This window comes from Dermacentor andersoni, chromosome 4, assembly GCF_023375885.2.
Source record: "Dermacentor andersoni chromosome 4, qqDerAnde1_hic_scaffold, whole genome shotgun sequence".
Classification (NCBI taxonomy): domain Eukaryota; kingdom Metazoa; phylum Arthropoda; class Arachnida; order Ixodida; family Ixodidae; genus Dermacentor; species Dermacentor andersoni.
Window position 1 is genome coordinate 119,775,181 of NC_092817.1, and position 27,263 is coordinate 119,802,443.

A 27,263-nucleotide genomic window follows, 5' to 3' on the forward strand; every position below is an offset into this window, starting at 1 on the left:
CTTGCCTAATCTGTCTATGGACGTCTGGGTTGGATAGGCACACAGTACAGAATTCGTCGTTTTTAACGAAGCAGTGAAAGAAATGTTTTGCCTTTGTTCCGTATTGGACAGCTGTCAACTCAGTACTTACACTGTGGAACTTTGATTCCTGGAAAACGCAGCAAATACTTATTTGCGTTACGCTTTATTGTGACCAGTTCAAAACGCGTGCTGAATGCAGCGCGGCTTCGGACACGAAAAGGCAAGTCTCTGGAGCCTCATGTAGCAGACTCATGGTACCAGACACACTATTGGCGTGTATACAGGGTGTCGCGACTATCATGCACCAATACTTTAAGATGTGCAAATGCCAAGTAGCTCGACAGAGCCAGTGTACTGTTTGCCGTCGCTTGGAAATGCTCAAATTATTATTATTTTTTTTGCATTCCGCCTAATTACAGCAGTCTCAATTCACTTATGAACTTCTCAAATATAATTATAATTAGATTGAGAGTGTCAACGAGAATATTGTAGAGGACGAGGAAAGAACTTTATTGTGTGCCCTGCGAGTTGGTGGGGAGGGCCAAAGGCCCCGCCTAGGTGACGGCCAGGAGTTCGTGGGTCCTGGCGGCATCCTCGGCCCGCTGGACGGCCCATAGCTGATCCTCGAGGGCGGGGCTGAGCATCGCGGCTTCCCAGTGCGTGCGAAGGCTGCTGATAGAGGCCGCGTTTTCTTTGTTATATATCTCTCGGCATTCCCATAATATATGCTCCGGAGTGGCTCTGGATTCACTTGTGTTGCGTTTGTCCGTTGGATATACATCCGGATATATGATGTGCGAGAGCGCAGGATTCGCACACGTCCTAGTTTGTAACTGCCGCCATGCGACAGCAATATAAAGAAGTCCCGATACAGCTTTCTGTTGCACGAAAGAAACCCGCGAATACACGCAAAGGGCCTCGAGCGGCCAGTCGCGCGGCAATTTTGCGTGTATTCCCACCGTCGAAACGAGTTACGTATGAGGCGTATACTGCAGCGGGACTCCACTTTCACGCTTCTAGTAACAACACTTGGCGCCACATAGGTTTAGTTCACCGCCTATAGAGCCGCCACTGATAACCACCTAGCGGGCGCTTCAAGAGTACACTCGGCATGCAGTATAGCACAAAACAATTTGCAGCAAAAACAGCTGAAGTTCACGTCTGCGATTCCCACTTTTTTTTTTCGGTTGCCTGATAGCTCTACTTCATAAATTCCCTTACTACTAAGCCCCCATAAACCGCTGATGAACTGCCATTTTCTGAAGGCACAGGATTCCATGAAAGCTTCGCAAATACGTATACGTTTACCTTGGTGTAAACGTGATGCCGTCCGTCGCTTCAGATAACAGGATAGGGAAGGAAGGAGTGTCACTTGCGGACACCAGTCAGAGCAAAGGAAGAGTGTGTTTCTGTTGGCAGTGAAACTCGCTTCTTGGTACCGTGGTGACGCGACATTTAAATTTCTCACCAGCGATGCGCATTTCTTTCAGCGCATCGTTGATGAGGTTTGCCAGGACTCGTATTCGCAAAAGAAGTACTTACGCTACAGAACTTTTAGAAAGGGCTCGTGACCGCCAATCGAAATGGACATATTAGCAAGGATGGCCAGCCGATGGCAAACGGCACTCGCTAAGAGCCGACGGAGCGAACGGTGGTGAGAGCCAATCCATGGAGCCAACGCCACTATACATTCGCAGCTCGCCACAGCGACCGATTCACGTTTGTAAGCAATTTCGATATTATAAGAGCTTTATTACAGCGAAACACTATATGTTCGCCCCTTTCAATGGAGCATCTAATAAAAACAATTAAGACACCTTTTCAGACAGCGACGATAACGTGCTGCGCTGAAGAAAATAAGAAAAAAAATAGAGACGCGATCTCTTCCCCGCACAGCCGGCTGCCGTACGGACCAGACCTTCCTCCTCGTCGCCGATGCTCCGCAGCCCGGGGCCGTGGTCCGCTGAAACAAATTACACACGCTTGCAACACACGGCGCAAGATGCCTGAAGGTTTCATTCGTGTTCGGATTTGCATCAGCAATGCGCGACGTTCAAAACGAACATACTTTTCTTTCGATCGTTTGGTTTTTGTGTAGTGGTTAGTGGTAGTCGGAATTTCACCGCCAATAGAAAGGCGCCGTTGCAAAAGTCGCGTGGTGTCGCGTATAACAGTAAGGTATGCACGAAATTACCAGCAAAGTGCGCGCGTGCGCATGCGCATGCGTGTGTGTGTGCGTGGCGCGTGCTTTCACCAACGTATCTGTTCGCGTATTATTTTTTTTTACAATGATTATGCATTTTTGTAGATTGGTATTCAGATGCCTGCATTCCGTAGCGAGTCCTTATTTTAGTCGTGCGTTGTATTAGTTGTTCTAGGCGAATAAATATTTTTTCTACTAATTTCTAAAATTTCTTTTTAGTTTCTTTTTGTACGAATGTCTTCTCCATTGAAAAAAAAAATGACGGTATTAGAACTGTCCTGATTTTTCTTCATTTGAAACTATGTTAGGGCTTTCTGGGGGAAAAAACTGGCAAAATCGGATTTAGTAGGTCAAAGTGCTGAATTTTACATACGGTGCAGGCGAGTACGTTTGTAAAAGTGGCTGTCAGTACTTGTATCTACAGCAGACGAGCCACGCTCTACACCCTCACCTAAAGCTTCCAAGGTTGCCTGAGCGTGTCCTTGAGCTTGTGGGCCGGCTTCTTGTTCGGGTTGCTGGTGGGCGTGTGGACCGCAAGGCAGCGGAACACGACTATCATCAGCCACATTGAGCCCAGCGCCAGGAACACTGACAGCAGAGGGTGCACCTGCAGATCGCGGCGCGATCGTCAAGTGGCCAGCTTCAGAGCTTGTCAACTGTATGGTTTTTAAAACTGGCTTTATTTCGTGCCCACTACATATATCTCTTTTTTTTTTAATTATGGGGTTTTACGTGCCAAAACCACTTTCTGATTATGAGGCACGCGTAGTGGAGGACTCCGGAAATTTACACCACCCCGGGATCTTTAACGTGCCCCTAAATCTAAGTACACGGGTGTTTTCGCATTTCGCCCCCATCGAAATGCGGCCGCCTTGGCCGGGATTCGATCCCGCGACCTCGTGCTCAGCAGCCCGACACCATAGCCACTGAGCAACCACGGCGGATAAAAATGGTAGAACGAAAATTCTTCAAGGCTAGGTGACTATATAACACCGCCGCGTTTGAAAGGGGATGCCAATAAATCATCATCATCAGGCTACAATCGCCGCCGGTATTTCTCACAAAAAGTCAATCACATTGTTTCGCGATTGCCTTTTATAGCTGTTCCACACTATGGTCCCGCATTCACAAAAGCTCTTACACTAGAATTGTTCGTAAGAAAAAATCCGAGTCAATCCTGACGCTGGAGATACTATTGGCGAAGGCAACCGGCCAATGGCGAATAGCATTTGCGTAAAAAAAAAGCTTTGGGAATTCAGTCTCTGGTCTTAACCTCTATTGCATGGAGCAAGTACACTATGTTCAAACCTTCGCGGTGGAATTACAGCTTGCAGAGCACTCGAGTGACGAGAAGACGCTCATTTGTGACGATGTATTGGTGGTGTGTTGAAATCTTTGTCCTAAAGCGACCTCCTGCGCTACACCTATAGATATTTCTGACAGATCTTGCTTTACAAGTTTACTTTCAGGTACGTTGATCGGCATCACAGTTAAGCTGGGAATAGGAACAACCATGCTAAAGACGTCGATGAAAGCAACTGCGCAGTGCCGGGGAAGAGCTGCGCAGTTATATTAGTATGAGAGGACGGGGGGGGGGGTACAAACATGGCAAGAAGTGTTAAAAGGCTAGTGTTAGTATTTAAGGGCTATGGTGCAACCATGCAAGAATTCAGATGTGTCACTCTGTACTTAAAATCTCGACCCTCTCGATTTCGTGTTTTCTAGGCCACCTATATAGTTCAGCGCATGTGCACGCTCGCCCCCCCCCCCCTCCCCATGCCGACCCCTCTCTCTCTTGAGGCGCTAAATGTGAGCCGGGTCGCGGCGGGGCGTACGTACCGTGATGAACTCCTTGATCTTGTTGACGGACTTTTCGCCGAAGAAGATGCGCTGCAGGCGTGCCAGCGGCCCCTCGGCGTCCACGTCACGGCACTTGCGGAAGACGTCGCAGTAGCCTCGCAATCCGTTGCATGGAGCACCGGGGGTCATCATGGCGCCGCAGTGTGCCTTCATGGCTGGAAAATCACATGCTGGGAGGCAGCTCCCTGTCACAAAAAGAAAGGAGACCCCACGACAGAGTCAAACATAGGGAAAACACTCCAGCGGCATGGTTACGAATTTTAAATAACAACGAGTTGTAAATATATGGGACATAAAGTTAGGGTACGCTATATATTGGCCAGGAGTGCAAGAGAACGCGAAGACAGTACAGAAGAACGCAAAATGTGCAATGTTTGGGTCTTCGGAAAAGTCTTTAGAGAGCTTTGGACCTAAAGTCCCCAAACGGTTCCGGGTGCCCAAAACCGCTTCCAGATGCTCAAAGCTCCCTAAAATTCTGACTCCTTGCTTCCTTGATAAACAAGCAGTTTTCTTCTTGCAGGCGTGGGCCGTGTACTCGAAAACGAGGAAGAAGTCCACGGGCACTCACGTTACACTCGAATGACTAATGCGATATAGCATTACGATACACTATCATTCGGTTACGACGCCTCCAGCGTCACGGCGATCCGAGAGTTATGTAATGACCATTTACACTGCTGTCTGTCAGTCTACGTCACCTACGGTCATCTGGAATACAGCAGTCCGACAGCTTTTTATTTTTTGCTCTTAAACGTGACACACATACGCCACAGCTAATTCTGTATTACATACCATGCATCTTTCCCTACAGTAGAGTTCACTGCACATTCACTATACCTATATCGCTAAATGCATAATCGTACGCGCACTCTTATATCTATGCCAACAACAGCCATTACTTTATTACAACCTTCACCAGAGCAGGATGGTGGAGAGCTTATTACACAATCCAGCACGCCTGCCGCACACGTGTGCAACCAACGCCCCTGCTCCCGTCATGCGCCTTTTACGTCACAATACTCCTCCTCCTCGACCCCTCCACCGCGTTCTCCCCTTCACCTGCCCTCGCCGGGGCTTTACCTCCCCACAATGCCGAAGGCCAAATATTGGTCTGTATATAGGATCGCCTTAAAGCCCTTGCAAAGACACACATCGCGCGCAGGTACCCAGATCGACTCGTGTTACAAACCTATAGGTAAACGTCAGCGACCAGTTTCGATGCGTGAAATGGTCTCGCATTCAAGCACCCCTTCTACCTTGTTAAATATTACTCACATTTGTTATCTATTTAAAAGCATAAACACAAACATCCAGTAAATAGTCAACGCTGTGTCCTTTTGAATTCTTGCTCTTGTCTTCATTTATTCGCCCTTCACTATGCATGGTCGCCGTAGCACGATCCGTACAATAAAATAACGCATCCGGGAGATTTGATTAAGCGATTTAGTAGTTGCTACTAGAGAGTTTTGTTAAGTGGGGCCGCGAAACACAGAGTTCTCACGCCGCTTTTGGTTGGCTGTTCTTATATGCGGAGGTAGACGGGAGGTTTAGAACTGCGGTGAGCGCAGGTGTATAGCGCTTGGTTGTGCGTTAGGTATGGCACCATGGTAAAAAAAATGCTTGAGAAGAACAAACAGAAAGCTACGTATACGAATGTACCAAAAACAACAGAAATACACATTTCATACAAAAAAATCCACCTTCGATTACGATACTCCGTACGTTGCACGTTGCAAACGGAGCGAAGTCGGGCGCGACAACCTCGCTAACCGGGAGATCGCGAGAGGCAACGCGTGGGTGACGCATGGGCGACACGAGGGCGCGACTCACAGCAGCTGCCGCAGACAGACCTCCGCTCATGGGATGCTTTGTTTCCATATATAGGTGGCATCGATGGCGTCATCGGTGAACAGACGACGCGCGCTATTATGGCGCCATCTCGCAGCCACCGTCGGCGTAGAGCCCGTCTTGTGCGGCACTAAGCTTTTCATCTCCCGCTTTCGCCATACCCTCCTCGTCCGCTTTCCGCTTCATAGTTCCGCTGCAGCCTCCTCCGCCGCTTACCCTTCGCGCTCTCTTTGATATCGCCGTCTTTCAGCCCCCGTTGCGCTCCGCGTTCCCTCTTTCATCTTTCACTGTGCTCGTTCGCTCAGTTACGAGGGACGCCTACGCTCGCCGAAGGAAACGGAGCCTAAAGGCTCAACCAGACGTACGCGTTCCAATGCTCCCGCACGCGCCGCACCACGCCTGGGCGCGTACGGCGTCAGGCGCGGAGGCTGTTTCGCGTGTCGGCGCGCGGCGGCGTGGAGACCTACAACCGCTAGGATTTCTGGAACCGCGCCGGAAGCTGCCGCTCGCGTCAGTAGCATGACGCACCTCACATGACCACGGCGAGCCAACGTCACTTCCGGAACGACTCTTCGCACGACGTTCAGGCAAGCCCGGGCAAGCTGCTTCAGCACCTTGTTGGCTGTGCGCGTTGAGATCGACGTTCTTCATGGCAGGTGCGGAAATCTTCAGCCGTGACGGCTGCATTAACAATGAAACTTTGATCGCCGAAGTGCAACGTCGCCAACCATTGGTACTGCTGGTACTGACGTCGCCTTCTCTTCAGCATTAGCAGCAACGTCATCATTTTCATGACGAGGAACACTTTCTTTTTTCTGGACAACGGTCTCATGATTCAGCAGTTAGCACAAAGGTCGAAAGCTTGCAGCGCAGTTCGAGGTCTGACACACCGTACAACACGCGCGGCACGTAGCATAAAGTTTCCTACAAGAATTACTAGAGGGAACTCTGGCGCTAGTGGTAGAACTCTGGTAGAAAAGTGAGAGCGTGGCCGCGTGGTTGAGCGCGTGCGAGAGCGTGTCATACCTTCGGTCTCCGCGACATTGTTTATTTTTGAAACAGTGGTGACAGTTGCTTTGCGGCATTTTGAGGATTTGGACCCTGTGCGTATCGTTTTTTTCTAAAAGGCACGTGCTCTGCATTGATATAGTATTATAGTATTTGCAAAAAGCCGTGCAATACATGGCGAGAAAGCCGGTAAAGCAGCCAGTACGGGGAAGGGGGGGGGGGTCCCTCAAGGCAGATGAGGAGACGCGTGAGAATGGAGAGGGCGTCGAAACAACCGGCACACAATGTGATGTCGATACTAGGCTGCAGAAAATGGAGGCTTTCCAGGAAGAGCTTCTCAAACAGGTGCAAGAGCTCAAAAATGAGCTAAACAGTGAGCGTGAGGCACGGAAGGTAGTCGAAAAAAGGCTTGAAGCAGCCGAGGAAAAGCTGAACAGGGCCGCCATTGTGAACGACGATGTGCGTGACAATGGAACGCAGACCCCCGACACGACACGCGAGGCAGGGTCAGAGAAATACGTCGAACGCTGGCAGGGTGATGAAGGGTTAGCTGGAAAGAGCAGCACCTACCTTGAGGCCGCTACGCGGAAAAAGCAGAAGCCCAGGGGACAATCCCCCTTGTCGAGTCCGAATCACGCGGAAAATGACAAAGGGAAGCAGGGAGAGGTAGGAGAAAGTGAAATGGTCATTATCGCTGGCGATTCAAACCTGGCTGGGTGCTCAAAAGCAATTGTGGAGAGGGTGAAAGACGACAGAAGAGTGGCGGTAGGGGCATTTCCAGGGCGCACACTTGGTTCTATCATGGAGCGAGCAAAAGAAAAGCTCGCGGAAAATGCCCAAAGGCGCAACCTCGTCATAGTAGCAGGTGGGCTAAATGACGTCCTAAACAGGAAAGGGCCAGGACTAGCCCAGCGCTTGGCGAAGGGGGTGGACGACTTGCGTGAGCTATCCCCTCAGGTGCAGATCGTGGTGTGCACGGTACCGGAGGTGCCTGTGCGTGACAGTCACGTACAAAGAGGCGTAGTGGCTGCTAATGAGGCAATCTGGAAAATGAGCCGAGAGAAAGGCTTCGAGGTTGTCGAAGTAAACAGGGAAGTGAGAAGTTGTGGTGGTTTTAAACGAGACGGGATCCACTTCAATTACAGGTTAGCACGAGAAGTGGGCTGGCGACTTGGTGGTCGCGCTGTTGCTTTTTTAGGGGGCCCGCAGGCGCTCAGGAGGTCGGAGTAGATAGTAATGAAGAAGGTCCCCTAGGGGAACATCAGAAGAGCATCGCCGTCGATAATAGAAAAAGGAGGAAAACAAGAAAAAGAGCTCGCCATGCAATAGGCTACATAAACATGCAGGGCGGCAGAAGAAAGAAAAAGTGGGCAGAGATTGAAGAGCAGTTACACAGAGAACAAATAGGGGTGTATGTGGTTACAGAAACGCACCTTAGAGACTCAGAAGAGCCGCCAGTTATTGAGAATTATGTTTGGGAAGGGTGCAACAGAACTAAGTCGGAAAGAAAGGGAGGGGGAGTCGGAACGCTCATCCATCAGGGAGCCAAATGGAAAAGAGTAAATTCACAATGCCAAGAGCATCTTTGGTTATCAGGTACAATGAGTGGGAAAGAAACTTGGCTGGGCGTTACGTATTTGTGGACCGGAAAAAATTGCACAGAGAAGAATAAAGAGTTAGTGGAATGCATAAGCGCTGATATTAAGGGTTTCGGGAGTGGTGCTGAAATTGTCCTATTAGGTGACATGAATGCCCACATACAGGATTTAGATGGCTATACCGACAATAACGGGAAGTCAATGCTGGACCTTTGTGAGCAACATAACCTCGTGATCGTGAATACAGGGCCTAAGTGTGAAGGACAGGTCACGTGGGCAGTGGGAAACCGGCAATCAACCATTGATTACTGTCTGATGACAGAAGGAATTCATGATAAGTTGAGAGAAATGGTCATCGATGAGGAAGGGTTTAACAGCATAGGGAGTGACCATAAACGCATCATATTGAAAATGGGATATGTAGTTGGGAAAGAGAGCAAGGAGAGCAAAATGGCCAGTCCAAATTTGAACGCTGAACAAATAGCAAACACAATCACTAGAGTTGAGGAAGAACTTGGCAAATGGCCAAGTAAAGAGTGGGAATATGGTGAGCTTCTAAGTGTAATAACGACAGAAATACGGAAAGAGAAACAACATTGGAAAGGAAAAACAACAACTGTTGGAAACAACTGTTGGAAAGGAAAAAAGAAACCAAAAAGCTGGTGGAACAAGGAGATACGAGAAGCAATCGCCGAACGACAGAAAGCATCTCGAGAGCACAGGCAGGCAAAGAAGGCGCAGTTGTCACAGGATGAAGTAACTAGTAAATGGGAAACATACCGGGAGAAAAAGTCTATGGTTCAAATACTGGTGCAATCAAAATTAAAAGATGAAAGTGAACGTTGGTTGTCAGAAATACGTGAGAAAAAGAAGGCCGCACCTAGAATATTTTGGAACCACATAAAATTATTAGGCAGGAAGTCAACAACAACACAACAACATATCCTAGACGAAGATGAAAGCAGACTGGAAGGAGATGCGGCAATAAATTACATCCGAAAAATAACAGCCGAATTTTTCCAAGGCAATGACGAGGTTGTATTTGAGGAAAAAAAGAGCATGAAAGAGACCCAGGAAAAGGAGCTGGTTTTCACAAATTTAAACTGGAAGAAAGCGGAAGAGAAAATTCCTAAGCGCACAGCCACAAGGCTAGACGAGGTTCCCGTTAAGCTGATAAATGAACTAGGACCAAAAAGTAAGGAAGCTCTGGTGAAAGCAGTGGAAAAAATAAAAGATAGACGGATACCAGACAGTTGGCGACAAAGTAGAATGAATTTAATTTATAAAGGTAAGGGGGAGAAAGACAGAATTCACTCGTATAGACCGTTAACCATTACATCGGTAATATACAGGCTAGCAATGCAGGCAATCAAATTAAAGCTTCAAGCATGGACAAAGAATAATGGCATTTTGGGAGTGCTTCAGAATGGCTTCAGAATAGGTAGGCGTTTGGACGATAACTTGTTTGTTCTTACTCAGTGTATTGAAATATCAAAAGCAGAAAGCAGACCGTTGTATGTGGCCTTTTTAGACATTACAGGAGCCTACGACAACGTAGACCGCAACATTTTGTGGGATATTCTGGAAGGGGAAGGCTTAGGTAACGATTGTATACAGCTTTTGAGAGAGATTTACCTAGAAAACACCGTTTGCGTTGAATGGGAAGGGATGAGGAGCGCGGAGAAAGTTCATATCAACAAGGGACTGAGGCAAGGATGCCCTTTATCCCCGCTGCTGTTTATGATGTACATGGTGAGGATGGAGAGGGCGCTGGAAGGAAGTAATATCGGGTTTAATCTCTCATACAAACAGGCAGGTACAGTAATAGAGCAGCAACTCCCAGGTTTATTTTATGCGGACGACATTGTGTTGCTCGCTAACAAGCAAAGCGATTTGCAACGTCTGGCTAATATCTGTGGACAGGAAGGCAACAATTTAGGTTTGAAATTTAGTGTTAGAAAATCAGGTGTTATGGTATTCAATGAAAACAGTGAACAGACAGTGGAGATACAGGGCCAAGAAATACCTCGGGTAACAGAATATAAATACCTTGGTATATGGATAAACGAAGGCAATGGATATATGGAAACACAGGAAAAAACCATAACAGTCAAGGGGAAGAGAAATGCAGCCATAATGAAGCACAGAGCGCTATGGGGATACAATAGGTACGAGGTCCTCCGAGGTATGTGGAAAGGGGTAATAGTTCCAGGACTTACTTTTGGAAATGCGGTTGTTTGCTTTAAATCAGGGGTACAAGCAGGACTCGACGGGAACCAAAGGTCAGTGGGTCGCCTCGCATTGGGCGCTCACGGGAAGACTATAAATGAAGCTGTGCAGGGGGATATGGGCTGGACTAGTTTTGAAGTGAGGGAAGCTCGCAGTAAAATTGAGTATGAAGAACGGCTGAGGAATATGGAAGAAAGTTAATGGGCTGGGAGAGTATTCAGGTATCTGTACAGGCAAAACATTGATTCACAGTGGAGGAAAAGAACTAGGAAGCTTACCAGCAAGTATGCCGCCTGTGGGGTGGGCAACACAGCAACAAGGAAGGTCAAGCGGAAAGTCAGAGAGGCTGAATTAATCTCATGGGTGGCGGCAATGGAAAAGAAACCTGCCATGAGTAACTACTTAAGAGGAAAAAACGAAATCAGGAAAGAAACCATTTATGATAACTCAAAGGGAAGCTCATTACTTTTCGAAGCGAGATCGGGATGCCTTAGAACACGCACCTATAAAGCGAGATATAAGAAGGAAGGAGAAGCATGTGCTTGCTGCGGTAAAGCTAGGGAAACGACGGAGCATATTTTATTAGAGTGTGAAGACGTCTACCCAGCGGTCGATTTAGGCACCACTGGCCTCCTTGAAGCCCTTGGGTTCAGCGGGAGCAGTGGTAAAGCAAACAGGTCCGCAATAGAAATTAGTAAGAGGCGATTGGAGGATTGGTGGAAGAAAAGTAGGGAAACGACAAAAGACGGAGACGTACAAAAGCACAATTCGCAATAGGGGATCAGAAAGTTTGGACGTGGTAGTTCATAGTGTTTTTTTTTTCTTTTTTCATTGGTTAACCTAGGTAGGATATTAGGCAGCATAGCAGCAAGAGCTTGGTGGCGCAACCCACCGCCCCGTTCCAAAGGGGACGCTCATAACATCCATCCATCCATCCTACGGGAGCTGCAATGGGAGCGGTTGTCCCAGCATGGGAATTATGGGAAGTACATGGATTTGCCTAAACTTCGTCCTTTTGGCTTCAAACGGCATTGTGACTTTGTTAACTCGTCATTTTGAATAGTATATTGCGGAATAAATAATTAAATAAACATCATTAAAATTGCCCGACGGCAGGATACGAACACAGGGACTCTAGCACAGAAGCCTGATATTGAAACCACTAAGCCACGGACGCACGTATCGACAAGCGAATGAAACGCCCTTATGAATTTATCGCGGGCATGCCAGTGCCTTGAGTCGCTTGGCGCGTTTCGATTTGGCCTCCTGGACAAGCTCAATCGTTGCAATTAATAGAAACTGTACGCGTTCCCGGCGTCTTCTGCACTTCGAAGAATATAGATTGCGCCGAAATATACGACAATAATATTCATATAGCGTAATATACAAAGCCACAAGAACGTCTGAATCCACAAGCACGAAGATCAGACAAATCCATGTACTGCCCATCATTTCCATGGTAGGACAACGACTGCAGCGCCAGAGTTCCCTCTAGTAATTTTGTAGGAAACTCTATGGCACGTAGCACACGAGTGATGCTATGCCGATGCTGCTGCAGGTTTCGCCGGGCTCACAATACTCATATTAGGTCGCAGTTGAGCTGAATGACCCACAAGGAGTCGTAAAACATGTTTCTGAAATATAAAAACAAGTTTTAAGCTAAAATTATTGTTTTCTTGCAATATGTAACACATTGCTTAATGTGGCCGTTAAGCGAAGGCTAGACTGCCTTGAACATGGCAAGCTAGCAACACTGCGCCGCCGCTACGAGACGCGCGGCTACGCGCGGCAACTCGTGCATCGTTTGGGTGCGCGCCGTCTTCCTCCGTCGGGCGCGGCGCGACGTCGAGTCAGCGCGGCGTGTGCGGACGCATTGGAACGCGTACGTCTGGTTGAGCCTTAAGAGGTGCGCTCTAGAATTAGCTGCAGAAACCGTCACAGATGAGTGTCGTATTGGAGACTAGCTCCCTTATTGCCACGTTGTCGGGAGGGCACAGAACAACCGGCATTACGCGTGTACTTATCCTTCTTCTGGTGACTACATTTCACACGCTAACAGCCTAATGTTATCGCTCAGCGCACGACGCGCCAGCATATTTTGGAACGCGAATGCTATCGTTCATTCGATCTGTTGTGTATGTTCTCGCCAAACATTCTGCATATATTGTATGCGTGGCACGAATTGCGTAGTACTTTCTGGAAGGCACGCGGGCACCAGTGATTACGCTGGTACGTTCGGCGAGTCATGTTTAAAAGCCGACGCGCTTGATCTGCGGAATCAGGTTGCGACGATCGCCGACTGTGTTCGCCGCTATAGTTGTGCTTTGAGTGCCACTTGCTGAATGGTTGAAGTTAACATTTTCAAGTCGCATTTTTGACAGGGCCCCTATAAAAAGTTCATCAGCCCTTTCACTCTGCCAAGAAGGATGAACAGCGTAGCTGTGATGTGTTTTGCCCCAATCGACGCATCTATGTATATATAGGTATCACGCTCAACACGCGTCCAGCCCATACCAGAGCTCTGTGGAAACTGCCAATAAGGTCGCCTAGGCGACTGTGACATAACCACAACACACAACGCCCACTGGTGGTAACAGTGTGTATAGGACGCAGGTGGTCGTTAAACAGAGCCTCTACGCGAGCGATGACATGTATAGAAACGTTGACCGGGGCGCACTCAAGGGCGTGCACGAAGCAAAACACGTTTGCCTGTAATTTGAGATTGAGCGTACTTACTGGTTAATTAGCTTAATGAAACTTGGAAGGACTAGAGTTTTATTCTAGCAGAAAAACGTGACGCCGTCCGTCTCCCTCCCGTAGAAGCCCTTGTATCGACATTAGACGGGAATTCCACCATATTTACAACTTTTCTGTGAACTACGTAATTAAGAAAAGTCGATGAAACTCGGCGCAATGTTAGAGTCGTCTTAGCGGCTCATTGCAATATAATTTTTTTCGGGATAGTTTCGAATAAAGAAAAGTTGCAGCCGTTTTTTATAACCATACTCCCTCCGTAGACGGCGACGTATTGATAGCAGACAAGAATTCTGTAACGTTTACAACTTCACTGTGACCTAATTATGACGCGTCCTTGCGGCCAATTTCAGTATCATTTTTTTCAAGATCCATACATTAGATTGAGAGATACAGAGCATTCGCGAGAAACTGGAAACTATTTTTGTTGTTGTTGTTTTTGACGCGTACGTTGACGGACATCGACCACCGCCGGAGGTATAGCTATATACAGTTTTGCTGTAAAAAAAACATCGCCCCGATGCTACAAACACGAGAGCAGAAACTGAAACTGAAGCCCACGTTGTAAATAAATATAACAAGCGACATCATAGCCTTGATCTTGTAGGGTTCGAAACAGCGTCACAAAAGTTTCTCACTAAGTCCTCGTTGGCTAATCAGGGTCCACACCTTAAAGCCTGTTTCACATGCTGCGGCGGGAGCGAAAAAAAAAATCGGTGCAATCGCAAGTGTCGCAACGCAATTTTTAGAGGGCTCATTTCACACGATTGTGATTTCAACAATGCGACTCACTGTGCGACCCCCAGGATCGCTTGCTGCCAGGTTTTGTGGCACACGCCGCATTATTATTTTAATGTAATGAAAAAAAAAACGTTTACGCTATAATATTAGTGACCAGTCTTTATGAAGAGCAAATAATACGCGTGTTTTGTGATTTAAAGACGCTTCCAAGTTTAATTTTGTTTTGAAGTGCGCAGCGGTGGTTCCTAAACTCCAGTGCAAAGAGACACGACGTGCGTAAACAGCTCTTAATTGGCACTCGGTCGTTCACTGCTGCGTGTTGTCTCACGTGCCTTCTATGTCCGTGCCGTTCTGCCTGCGCTACAGCAAATTACAATATGACCCATCAACAAGCCCATATAGCTATGCCCTCACCGTATAGTGAGTATTCGGCTGCAGCAAAGTCGTCCTGTCAGCGCAACGAGATCCTCGCGCTACCCGTGCTCAGCGTGACCTTCTGAGGAAATGATATGTGTACGCATAAGCTGTGCCTGCTCCTAACTGTATTCTTGCACCAAATGCAGCAGCAAACATCAACCCTAAAGCCCACGTCTGCCCCTGAAGGAAGCCACAAATTATATGTGTGTGACTGCTGAACGTGGAATGTAATTTGTGTTGAAATTCAATATCTTCATTGACTTACATTCTACCACACATTCGATTGTAGACATCTACACACTACATTTGATTGTGTTAAAGCCTTCATCAAGGTACATCAAAAACGCTTCATCTTTGAAGGGAAAGCAATGACCATTGATTCCTCTGCTATCATCTCGACAGCTGCGTTTCTTTGAAGCCATCTTCAATATATTGTAAGCAGCAGCAGGGCATCCTCTCATCATCCAGTGCATGAAGGAGTTCCTCGCTCAATAATGCTCATTGTTTTGCCTATACGGGATGCCCCACGTAACTTGACCCAAACATTAAAAATGGGCAAATGCCATGAAACTGAAAAGAACTAAGGCAATGTTGTTTGCCATCGCTTGGAGATACTCAGTTTATCTTTTTAATTCCGCCTAATTAAATAATTACTCTTAACAAATCAACTTCTCAAATATTCTCAATAGTGCCAATGATAAAATTGTAGGGCAACATAAAAAGCTCCCGAAACAGCTTTCTGTTGCTCTGTACATGCTACGTTTAAGTGTTTTTCCGAGCGTGAAAGAAGCCCGCGAATATACGCAAAGTGCCTCGAGCGGTCAGTCGCGCGGCATGCCCGGGAACACCGTGGTGTGGAACTGAACTTCATGAAAAATGGTACCCTTGGGCGAAATTTGAGCGGATATGAGCCAGCGGCAGATGCGTCAGTATGTTTCAGAAAGCCCCTCATTGAGTCCCAACAGCACAAGTGAAGTAAACATAAGCCGATACTTTAAAACACTTCACGTGCGGCGTGCGGCATACGCTTCACATTAACATAGATTCCCACAAAGCGTGGAATGTGCGCTAAGTTTTTTTTTACTTCCTTTTACCTTCGTTGCTGTTTCAAAATAGGTATTCGTCTACTTCAAAGATCACGTAAGCAGCACTCGGGATCAATGGGGAGAAACAGCCGTGTTTGTATGAGCTCTTTTACTTCCGTGCTCAGACGTCTCGACGGCACGTGATATTACGTCACTGTCGCTATCATCAAATAAACGTCCATTGCGGAAGTGGGCTCACGTCCACAGATCTATCGTTACGGCGCCTTGCGTCATCGAAGTCCTTTCTGCAAATTGCCTAACCTCATCGCCCCGTTTAATCTTCTGTCGCACTGGACGCGATATATTTCTAGTATTAGCTTCAAATACAAATATCGACTAGCGTTTCTTTTCTACTGAAATTAACCCTACGGCATTGCAACTTCCGTTGAAGTTAGTTTATCGAACGTGACGCACTAGTGGAATGACTAGGATGCAAAAGAAAACGAGGAGCTGGACGTGTCCCCTGTCGACGTGCGTTCTTTGTCATTGGTTTCGTTTTCGTTTCCACCACGCGCTGTGCCCTCCTCATCGAATAAAGAAACCACCCGCACGGAGGGTGTGTATGTACACGCACAGAACGCGCTCCTCACCCGACGATCCCTCGCAGGCGAGCAGGCAGAGCTCGTCCACCGAGTATCCGGGTCCGGTGAGCGTGCACTCCTTGAGCCCGTACTTGGTGCAGATGGACGCCGCGCACTCGCCGGCCAGGCACACCTGGGTGCCCTCGTTGCATGGCGTCAAGTCCGGCTTCGGAGGCCCCGGCGGGCAGGTGGCGTTGAGGCCGCTTTAGCGCACGACGGTTAAGGGAGGCACCTCTCTTCGAACACGGGGGAAACGGACTAACCTTATGGCGGTCTTATGGCAAACTTGTAAGTATACGTCTGTCCATGCGTCAGTTGAGACCTGGCGCGCGCCGTCCTCCTAAATTCTTCCGCAGCACTTGACACCGGTTTGATTGCTTTACCACCAGGAGACAGTGACTCAGTGCTAAGAGCAGTGACATCGTTCTTTAGGCTTGTGGTAGCTTTAAACAGTTAAACACGCAATCGAAAAAAATATATATAACATGCAGGAAAAGGAGCGTTCATATGCATTTATATTAATTTGTGGCGTGTAGTGTGAATCCGTTTCATGGGAAATGCAGTCGATCATAAGATAACTAAACATAAGCTTCGGTAAGTGCAATCAGAGAGATTGTTTAATATTATTGAAACAAAAATGAAGTTGCAAAACTATGTGCGCGTCTTCCAGCCTATGATATAGTCCCAACTTCGCGGATACCTCAGAGCCACGATTGTAATTGTCAAGGATACCGAGCAAAATACGGACGCGTAGCTAGCGCCATTTACCTCGACAGAATAATCTTTGACCTTCGTTTCTATATCCACTGCCACCTTCGGCCGACTAAGGGCGAGCCACGAACCGAAATGCCAACCGGCCTATCGTTCAAGGGTTAAAGCATAAAGGTATGCAATGTATGCGCGCCGTGCGGCTCTAGTGCGGCGCAACCATATGATGATGATGATGATGATGATTTAGTGACATCCCCCTTGAAACGAGGCGGTGACAAATAGTCACCTAGCCTGATTGTGTTTTAGCCAACAGCGCTGCCAGCGGTGGCGACTTCCGTACTATGGGAAGACGGCCAAAGTACGGGAGAGAAACGCAGGGTTCGTGGTGCCATCATCCTGTTTCGACGCAGTTTGAAGTGGCCTTCCGAGCCTAAAGTATTAAGTTGTTTGCCTCCCGCACAGGATCTCACGTGGTTATCGCGACCAAAGCTTGCTAAATAGACACTAAACATCGCACCTACTTAACATCAGAACTCACGTAAACTATACTTAACCCCCAATGCATGCCTCAGTGTGTGCTGGCAAATTGTGATATGCTGTGCAGCTTCTTTCTTTCGCGTAAACTTTTTGCGATATCGTTTTCAGCGTATGTAGCAATGACGCTGTTGGAAGGCTGCCACAAAATCGTGTCTCCAATTTCTTGCCATGGTTACGTATTTGCGCTGCCCATTAAGAGATTAAGACTTTGCACGACCCGCTGTCACAACAACTACACAGCACGAATACAACAAATACTACTTCACAATAGCACTGAACATAAGAATACGATAAAAAAAACGAACTTCGAATAAATGAGCTAGCTGAAACACACCCCACCGCCTGCACACGCTACACCAATAAATATGAGGGAGTTTTAGAAATAGGGTCCCCAAACTGCTTTGCGCACCAAAAACTCGAAGTAATTCGTATGACCTTCTACGTTATTTTGTCGGCCTGGCCGATAATGTGTCCTAACTTTGGGTCCCCTATTTCTAAGATTTCCTGTTCGAGAGGCCAACAGTGAGGAACGACAGGAGGAAATAATAAAAAGGTTGTGGAGACACCACAGAAGAGCGCATAAAAGGCGAAAAGTAACTTGTAATTTTTTTTCTTTTTTTGCGGAATGAACGCTGGGATATTCATCACACAACAAATATTACACACATTAAGGTGTAATTTTGTCTAGCAGCAATTATTGTCATCGTCATGTAAACAACTTTTCTTTTTTTTCTTTTTTTGGAGGAGGGGGGGGGGGGGGGGGCTTCCGCAGGGAATCTTATGTGCGTTCTATGTGCGCGCCTTAGCCAGGTAAGCACCGACACAACGGGTCATGTAAAAAAAGTACCCCCCCAAGAATATGTTTATCTGAAACAGTCACAAGCTGAAGAGGTATGTACACAGTCAAGATGTAAATTCATGCTGTGCATACTTCGTGGTAGTAATGGTTGGCATTAGTACCCCTTACATAAAGAAATACGAAAACTGCCGCAGCTGCAAACGAATTCGACTGCGAATGTCTAGCGACGGTGTAATCGACCGCAGAATACGCAGATTTCTCACTCTAAACTCCAGGGCTGCTTACCACAATGGCTATGAGGGTCATCACTACAGAGATTGCAGAATAGCTAGGTTTGACAACCTGGCTTTTTTTTTTTCCACACACGGGTAAATTTAAGTGCCCAAGTGTTCCAGCATTTTGCATCCTTGAAATTGCGATCGTCTTGGCGTGGAATCGAGCTCACAACCTCACTCTTATAAACAGTACGCCGGCCATGTCTGTAGCCATAGCCGAGGGGCAAAAGGATACTCGCAGTACGACACGTTCCGGCACAGGCTGTCTGTGCTGCACATCACGCTAGAGTCGTGCAGCCGACATTCACTGTTGCAGCACGGTCCGGACGACGGACTGCGACAGAGCGACAAGCACAATTTGCACACACTTACAAAGAAGTTAACAGCAAGTAGTTGCGGCCGTCTCACGTTCCGGTCAAAACCAGCCCTGCAGGTTCACAGCCCGCAGAAAATATTAGGGCACTTTTAGCTGCACTTTTTTCTGCTCTTTATCAACGTCGGCGCAACCTTGATTTATCAGTTAGCCATAGGCCAGTTTACTTTTTAACCTTTAACATTTCTCATCGACCTTCTTCCAGCGCAACGCTTCCATGACAATTAATTCCGTATCAATTAACGTAAAAACAAACGTGTATACCTCCCCCCTAAAATAAGGATCATCCTGATCTTGGAGTCGAAAGTGAGGCTAGAGCAGCGCTGGGCCACACTCCGAAGAGTTTAGCACCTAGAAATACGTGAGCAGCCGTAGGTGCAATGAAATGGGTTCATCGTGATGTGAAAAGAATATCCGGATGAATAGCAAGTGGAAATGGGGTGGAATTTTATTCCTAGATACGTACTGCTATGCCGGCTTCGAACCAATCTGATGAGCGTATCCATCACACCATGTATGGAAGTGTTCATAAAACATTTCCAAGGTAGTTTAGTTTATGCATTCCTTCCTATTGCTGCAGAGCTTTGAAAATCAATGTCAAGGATTCCGAGACCTGAGCTTTGGCGCAACCGCACACCCGCAAATAATAATAATAATAATAATAGTAATAAAAATGCGACCATTGATGGCGCATTATGTAGCATTACCTCTGGTTCATCTCAGTCTCAACAAATCTGCTGCGAACACTACAGAAAGGTTTGCCTTTTGTTTATCGTGCTTTGTAGTATACGTATATAGGGCGTCCTGTAGCTAACGTTAGCCAAACTGATCAAATGAAAGACAAGAAAAGAACACGGCGCAAGTTACGATTCTATGACCTTCGATGTCGTCAGACCTCTGATGACCGAATACCGTAATACTTATAGTTGTATCCGGCACCACGTATTCTTTTAAGTTCCTTTGTTTTGTTTTTTACAACATGGCTAACGTTATCTGGTACATACGCTAGATGATACGACGCCAAGTGGTTTTTTTTTATTGCTAATATATGTGCGGGCCCTGCAGTCACTGCTTGTCAAGTGTATATATATCTCAAAAAAAAAAAAAAAAAAAGAACCTGCAGTCTTTGCCCTTGCGGAGCGTGCATCCTGGCGCACCGAGTGTGTTGTGGCGCGGGTAGCAACAGCTCTCCTGGCAGTCGTTGACGAAGAAGCCGCAGTCGCACTCTTCGGCGTCTTCCACGATGTTGTTGCCGCAGATGGGACCGCTGTCGACTGCGTGCCAACACAAAGCCGAACATATCCTGAGAAACGGGGTCCTCGGCGCTCACTACTGTTTTCTTTTTTTTTTCCATTTCTTTAGACCTGTGCTATTGGCTGACATGACGCCAAGCCTTTATTTTCTTCGCTATCGGCCACTTGCTGCTGGCTGTGATAGAAAATGAACTGAAGCGACAGACAATTCTTTTTTTTTTTTCACGTAATATGACTCTTACGTATAGCGGTTGGGCTTTCGTTCACTTACGAACGTAATACGACCTTTAAAAAATCAGCAGTTACCTGGTCTCGATCATATACTCCACCCTATCTGTGATGTTAGAGGGACGTATAATGCGAGAGCTTTAAGGTGGCGTCATCACACGTCTCTCGCTTTTATTCCCATTCTCGGCCAATCGTCAGTTCTGGGTGTTGGTAAATATTTGTAGCAACGTAGAAACGCAGCCTACCGGTATGATTGTTGTACACCGGTGCCACAACGGTATGCTAATAGCAAATTAAGGCAACAAAAATCTCGGCTGGTGGTGCAGAGATGACGCGAGCCGAGTTGACCCGTATTTAGCTGTTAGCTAGGTGCTGACATTGTGAAATATACATCAAGCGATGACATCAAGCAGGATTACAACAGAAGTGATTAAGAAATCGAGACCCAAAGTTCTCTTTGGGCACTTCAGTAGCAACATAAAAAAGCAACGTATAAGAATTTGCTCGCGGCGCCGACTTCAGCTTTGTGGGTGGAGCTCTTCACGTTTAATATTGAAACCAACCACATATAAGACATCCGGGAAACACTCTCTACTTTTTACTCTCTAATTTGCTGAAACTTTCGTGACCCGACTATACTATGATTTGACGGAGGATCGAAGCCGCCAGACGTCGACTTCACACAAATAAACATCACGTTGGTGCCATGCCTTCGGTGGTATTCCGCCAAGTGGGAAGGAAGAGCGGGGTGAGGGTGCTGCACATTTTTCAGGAGAGATATCTAGATAACTCTACATAGAATCCAAAACTGGAAGCAATACATCCTCCACTAAGCGAAAATCCGGCGATTTCGACTACGGCATATCTTCTACTGATTCTATATGTGCCTCATGGTTCAAGACAGTTGGCTTGCCCTTCCTTGTCAGTCTTCAGGCAATTAAGTACTCTTCAACCGATACCTGTTCATGGTAGTTTTGCTGAAGTAATAATTGAATCAGACAAGATCGCGTTTGGATTTTGATCCCGTCAGGTTCGCCTCAGTGCTTCTTTAAAGCCAACAATTAGCCTTCATCCTAGATATCGGATCCACTCATGTCACGTTGTCAGTTCCACCATATAGATCCGGGTCGGGCGTAATATATTTACGTTGACAGTTCTTTGTTGGTTCCACTTCTGTTTGATCTCGATAATCTGAACAACGAGGTTCAATACTGTTCCACTGAGCTACGAAATTTTTCAAAGGGCCAAGAGGAAATTCAAGTATGCCATATATAAAGCGTTTGCGACGCCTTTGGGTTCTTATGACTTCAAAGTTGCCTGTTACTCTGAGTTGTCATCTTTGTAAGTAGAGTGCGGTCTAATGTTAATGGAAACATATCAGTGAAGAGCACGAACACTTATTTTCTATCTGGCGAGGGCACAGTCGCCCGGCTTTGCAGCAGGTGGTTCGTGGTTGGTGACGCTGGCATTTTTTCTGCGCCCCTGTGTACTAGTACGCCGACATATGGCTACAGCCGGCACTTGCAACAAGACACCCAGATACCCGCCGTGGTTGCTCAGTGGCTGTGGCGTTGGGCTGCTGAGCACGAGGACGCGGGATCGAATACCGGCCGCGGCGGCCGCATTTCGATGGGGGCGAAATGCGAAAACATCCGTGTACTTAGATTTAGGTGCACGTTAAAGAACCCCAGGTGGTCGAAATTTCCGGAGTCCTCTACTACGGCGTGGCTCAATCAGAAAGTGGTTTTGGCACGTAAAACCCCATAATTTATTTTAGACACCCAGAAAAGCGAAAGCCGCGCGTTGGAGTGTTTCCTCTACTAGTGTACAGCACTGCACACAGCTTTTTTTTTAGATATAAATGAACGGCGAAAGAAATGAGCTCATGCTTTGCTCTCTAACATGTTTTGGAACAACCACCAGCGGGAATGCGTTGAAGCCTTGCAGTCTGGAGACAACCCTGATTACGCTACCTAATAAGATTTGACAAGACAGACACCGGAAAAAAAAAAAGAAAATGGCACAGGACTAAACCAAGTCAATCCTAGAAAAATGATTGTCAAATCTTAAGATGCTATTAATCTATCCACTTAGTAAAAACAAAAAATCTTGGGGTTTTGCGTGCCAGACCCACCATCTGATTATAAGGCACGCCGTTATAGTGGGGAACTCCGGATTTTTATCCCCCTGGGGTGCTTTACCATGCATCCATTGCGCGGTGTCCCGCGCTGAGCGATAATGTTTGTTAGACGGTGAAAAGCAGTCACCCGAAAAAGGTAAACAAGTACACGTGTCAATATACTGGAATCTACAGGACGCTGTCCGAACTCACCCTGAAAGCAATTCTCGCGGTTGCTTCGCCCTTCGAACATCGGCTTGAGGACATTGGTGATGTTGCGTATGCTGCAGGGTGAGAACTTGTCGTTGTTGAACTCGGAGCCCTTGGTCGCCGACGGGAACATGATGTAGTTGCCGCGCGAACCGCAAGGAGCGCACGCGCCGAAGCAGCTGACGCCGGGTGGTGCGTCATGCTGCGCAGTAACGCGTCAGCACAACCGTTGCCGTTAATAACGTACAAACAGGGCCAATCAATAGCACACATCTGAATGTTCTAGTTGCTGTCTACGTCAATCTTCTGAAGTAAATGCAAACTATTATTGCGGTAAGAATAAATGTATTCAAGGGACTTCAAGGCTGCATGACTCCAGCTTTTATCTGCAGTCCTATACCATCAGTTTGTTGCTTGCATAGTGGCAAAGAAGCTCATGTCCATTCTTTGTTAGCTATAATCACATGAAGAAAACGGACGACAAATTTAGAGAGGGTATAAAGGTAACTGGTCATGTTTTGACTGAAAGGTGGAAATAATAAGGAAAAGGAAATCAAAGGGGACAAGAAGAACTTGACGCAGGTAGGAGTCTAACCTACAATTTCCGAATTTCGCGCGGAACTTTTATAGTTATGCTACCGCGTCGGCCATCTTGCCGTCAACTTTCTTGGGCATATGCGTATGTGTATCAAGATTTTAGCTATGAGTGTTGGCCAGTGCTCCTCAAAGCCATGGCGGCGGATGACATCCTTTCAATTGCAGGCGTCAAGTTGTACGTGAACTTAAGAGCAGGCAGCTGAGTAATAAAATCTCGCTTGTTACCTAATGGAATCGAGGCTGCCAACGCTAACGCCCCTCGATATGCGAAGTGCCAGAACAATACGGGAATCCGAGATGCTCCTTTTTTTAGTAACCCCTTACAACGATACGGAGAAAAGGGACGACGAAGCCAGAGAAATACAAAAAATGCCCAATTTTACATTGTTATGCGGTAGCCTTCTAGTGAAACAACTCGTTACTCTTGACGTAATGGTTAATTTTTTTCCGAAACTTTTACAATGACATCGACGAAAAGTAAACTTTGCTAGAAAATGCAAGAGTTCCTCCATTCAACAAATCGAAGGGCGCATGGCGTCGTTGCTCCTTTACTGCGTGCTTACCCTGAATACTCAACGCGCCGGGGATGACCTTAGTTGAACGCAGCCAAGCCTCGCGGGCACGCACTTGTTTTCAGGTTCATTACAGCGCGACCGGCCTGTTTAGCCCCAAGCCTGGCGTTGCGGCAACTAATGGCTTTAGAATGCGGCATACAGGATATATTTGCAGCCAGTTAAAGCAGATTGGCGCATGTGCTCGCACAAAGCGCTGCAGTTGTGTCACTCGGAACTTAGCAGCTTGCAGGTCCTGGCTGCAACAATTCCGAGCCTTCTTGTTCCTTGCAATGTCATAAAGTCATATAACACCTTGGCATATATGCCAATGAATGGGCACAAAGTTTGCAAATGTAAACCATAATTCTGTGCGCTACATTGGCATTGCGAGGAACAAGAAGGCTCGAAATTGTTACAGCCAGGACCTGCACGCTGCTAAATTCCGAGTGACACAATTGCGCTTAGCGTGGACACAAACGCCAAACTGCGTATATTAGCATATATGGCGTATGTGGGCACATATTGGCATATATGCAACTAAGCTGCTTCCGTGTGGCTGCATAAGGGCTCGTCTTCATAGGCGGAGATGGCCAGTTCACTGAGAGGGCACACCGGCCATGTACCTCCTCCTCCACCAAGTTTCTGCGTTAGTAATAGGGTGCCCCTACCCCCGAAAAAAAATTTTCTGGCTACGCCACCGGGCCACTTCGCACGTATTTATTATTATTTTTGGAGCCTGTGTCTACCGCTAAATGACTCGTTCCTATATCTACAAAGAGAGCGATGGTGACCTTACCGCCAGCATTAGAGAACGGAAACTATATACATGTATTGCGAGTGCAGGGTTTGCTGTGCAGTGCTGTTGCGATAGACATGGCTTGACGCCCGTGACCGTCCGCTATGGCTATACGTGGCTTCGGCGTCCTCCTGCCGAGCACGAGATCACGTGTTCGATCGCCGGCCGAGACGGTCGCAATCGGATAAGAGTGGAATGCAAAAAGGCTCGTGCACCACGATTTCAGCGTACGTTAAGAACCCCAGATGTCCAAAATGAAATCGGAGACACCCAACTACGACGCTACTGCTACGTACAAGCGGCTTTCGGAAGTAAACTCCATCATTTAACAATAACTGACTTTGACTGAACTATCGAAAGCGTTGCCATTGCTCTCGTCCAAAGCATGCGTGCAGCGCTTACTTCCTTTCTATATAGCTTCACCCGCCGACGTCGATATCTCGATATCTCCCAGGCAAATATTCATATACAGTTAATTGTGTTCAACGCCTTTGTTTGCCGGTCATTTGTTGCAGCGCCTCGGTTTAAAATAACAGAAACAACAGAAAGCACTCTTTTGCACTCACGGGTGATCCGAAGTTGTGGCCGATTTCGTGACAGAACGTGATTTCCGAGACGGCCTGCGACACCGGGCTGTTGTAGTTGAGGAACGTCAAGATGCCCGCGTTGAGGCTCAGGTAGTATTGGCGAAACTCCTTCGTGCCGGGCTTCTGGTCCACAGATGGGCGGTTCTTCTCGCAGATTCCACCCTGTCCCACTGCACGCCGAACGAGGTTAACATTGTTACAACGGACGCTTAAGGGGCCAGCCACTGCAAGGAAATACGAGAAGGCACAGTTCCGTTCAGTATAAGCCACAACACGGTGTGGTGTCCATGTTCGAAAGGGCTCCAAGACTGCACCGAAGCAGGTGCGTAGGAACAATTGTAGAACTAAACAACATTCAAATTATGCAGCAATAAATTGTGTGCATGTCAGCACGGCCGCGCAGTCTTGCAGCCCCTTCGACCACGGCCACCGTGTTGCAGCTGATATTGAACGCGACTGCGCCTCTGAGCTGGCTTCGCCTGAGCAACTGAAACAGCAAAACCGTGGTGGTGGTCTTGCTATAGAGCGGCGACCATCGTTGTACGGCCACGCGATCAACTATTTTTGCAACCATGCCAGTTCACGATTCTGCCGTTGTTGTGTCAACTGCAAGATGCCGTCCACTCGCTGTGCCATGAACGAGGCGCCGGCACTGCCAAAGTATGAACTGGGCAGTCAAGCGCAATAGCGCCGTTTTGTTTTCAAAAACCGTTAACAGTTGAAAGAAGGTTGATACTGTAGTAGTGAAAATGTCAGTGTCAGTTTGACAATACCTAAGAAAAGCTTCCACACACTGCCGTAAAAAAGCACTTCCGAAGGCACGAGCTACATGACGATATAGCGTCGATAAACAAAAGAATTTTTTTCGCCTGAGGCAGCACTAGCCTTAGACTTCTCTCTTACGCCAGCGTGCAATCGCAACCTCCCTCGCTTATCGCTGTTTACAATGTACTACACTTCTACATAAACAGTCAACAGTAGCCGAACAAAGGAAGCTCTTGACCTTGGAGCCACCGTTTGGACAAGGACACATATCGATGACCTCACAAATTTCTCGTGACCCCTCCGTCTTGTTTACATAAGCGCGAATGCAACCAAAGATAAAAAGTATTTTATCTCGACAAAAAAAAAAAATGATAATGCCGCTTTCTACGCAACTGGCGCGTGGAATAAGCAGTGTTCATTCTGCAAGCGGCATTTCCAACGATGCCAAACAGCCCACTTGTAGGCATAAGTTAACGTGGACGACATGCGGGGTCCAGCTTTGCAATGAACACTGCTTCAATGATATCCAACGTTACGCTTTTCGGATCCTAATGACACCCCGAAATGCAATCTGTTTTTCGCAACCAGCCCATGGCTTCGGGAAGCGTAGGGTGTTAAAGTATCTTTAAGAACATTCCCATTTGCACAAAGGATAGTGTCAGCAAGCACTTGTTGCACTCCTTTAATATTCTGCAGGTATCAAGCTATGGAGCAATAACGCGACTAGGTGTCTTGCTCTGTGTCCCCATTTTAGCGCTGTTTGATTGCGAAGCCTTTAAACCTACGTTATCGGATTTATTAGGAAACGGAGTTGCGAATAACATGTTTTTTTTTTGTCAGATTTAAGTTGTTTGGCGATTTTTCATGCGACATTTGAGGCCTGTAGATTTTCCGAATGCTTTTATCTTCTTTACACACAGTTACCTTTATTTAAATCAACCCCCTTCTCGCCCCCCCCCCCCCAAAAAAAAGTTGCTTATTTTTTTAAAGCACTCATTACAGAGGCCAATAGTTGAGCTTCGTATTGCGCTGTCATTTTTCATTTTTAACTGTTCCCAACTATTTATTAAACCCACAAAGCCCGACGTATCTCTTCTTTTGTTATACGCTGAGT

General features: G+C 47.1%; 1 protein-coding gene across 1 annotated transcript in view; it reads right to left on the bottom strand.

Annotated features, from left to right (window-relative positions):
- Positions 1-1,752: 1,752 nt before the first annotated feature.
- The window catches only part of LOC126537540 (disintegrin and metalloproteinase domain-containing protein 10-like), a 35,945-nt gene continuing 10,434 nt past the window's right edge, over positions 1,753-27,263 (bottom strand). Inside the window, exons 5-12 of the mRNA XM_050184635.2 lie at positions 25,364-25,554; positions 22,854-23,052; positions 20,158-20,314; positions 18,903-19,001; positions 16,355-16,548; positions 4,064-4,269; positions 2,676-2,831; positions 1,753-1,984 (exon numbers count right to left, since the gene is read on the bottom strand). Of these exons, the coding sequence (XP_050040592.2) occupies positions 2,676-2,831; positions 4,064-4,269; positions 16,355-16,548; positions 18,903-19,001; positions 20,158-20,314; positions 22,854-23,052; positions 25,364-25,554 (1,202 nt within the window). The 3' untranslated portion in view covers positions 1,753-1,984. The remainder of the gene's footprint in view (positions 1,985-2,675; positions 2,832-4,063; positions 4,270-16,354; positions 16,549-18,902; positions 19,002-20,157; positions 20,315-22,853; positions 23,053-25,363; positions 25,555-27,263) is intronic.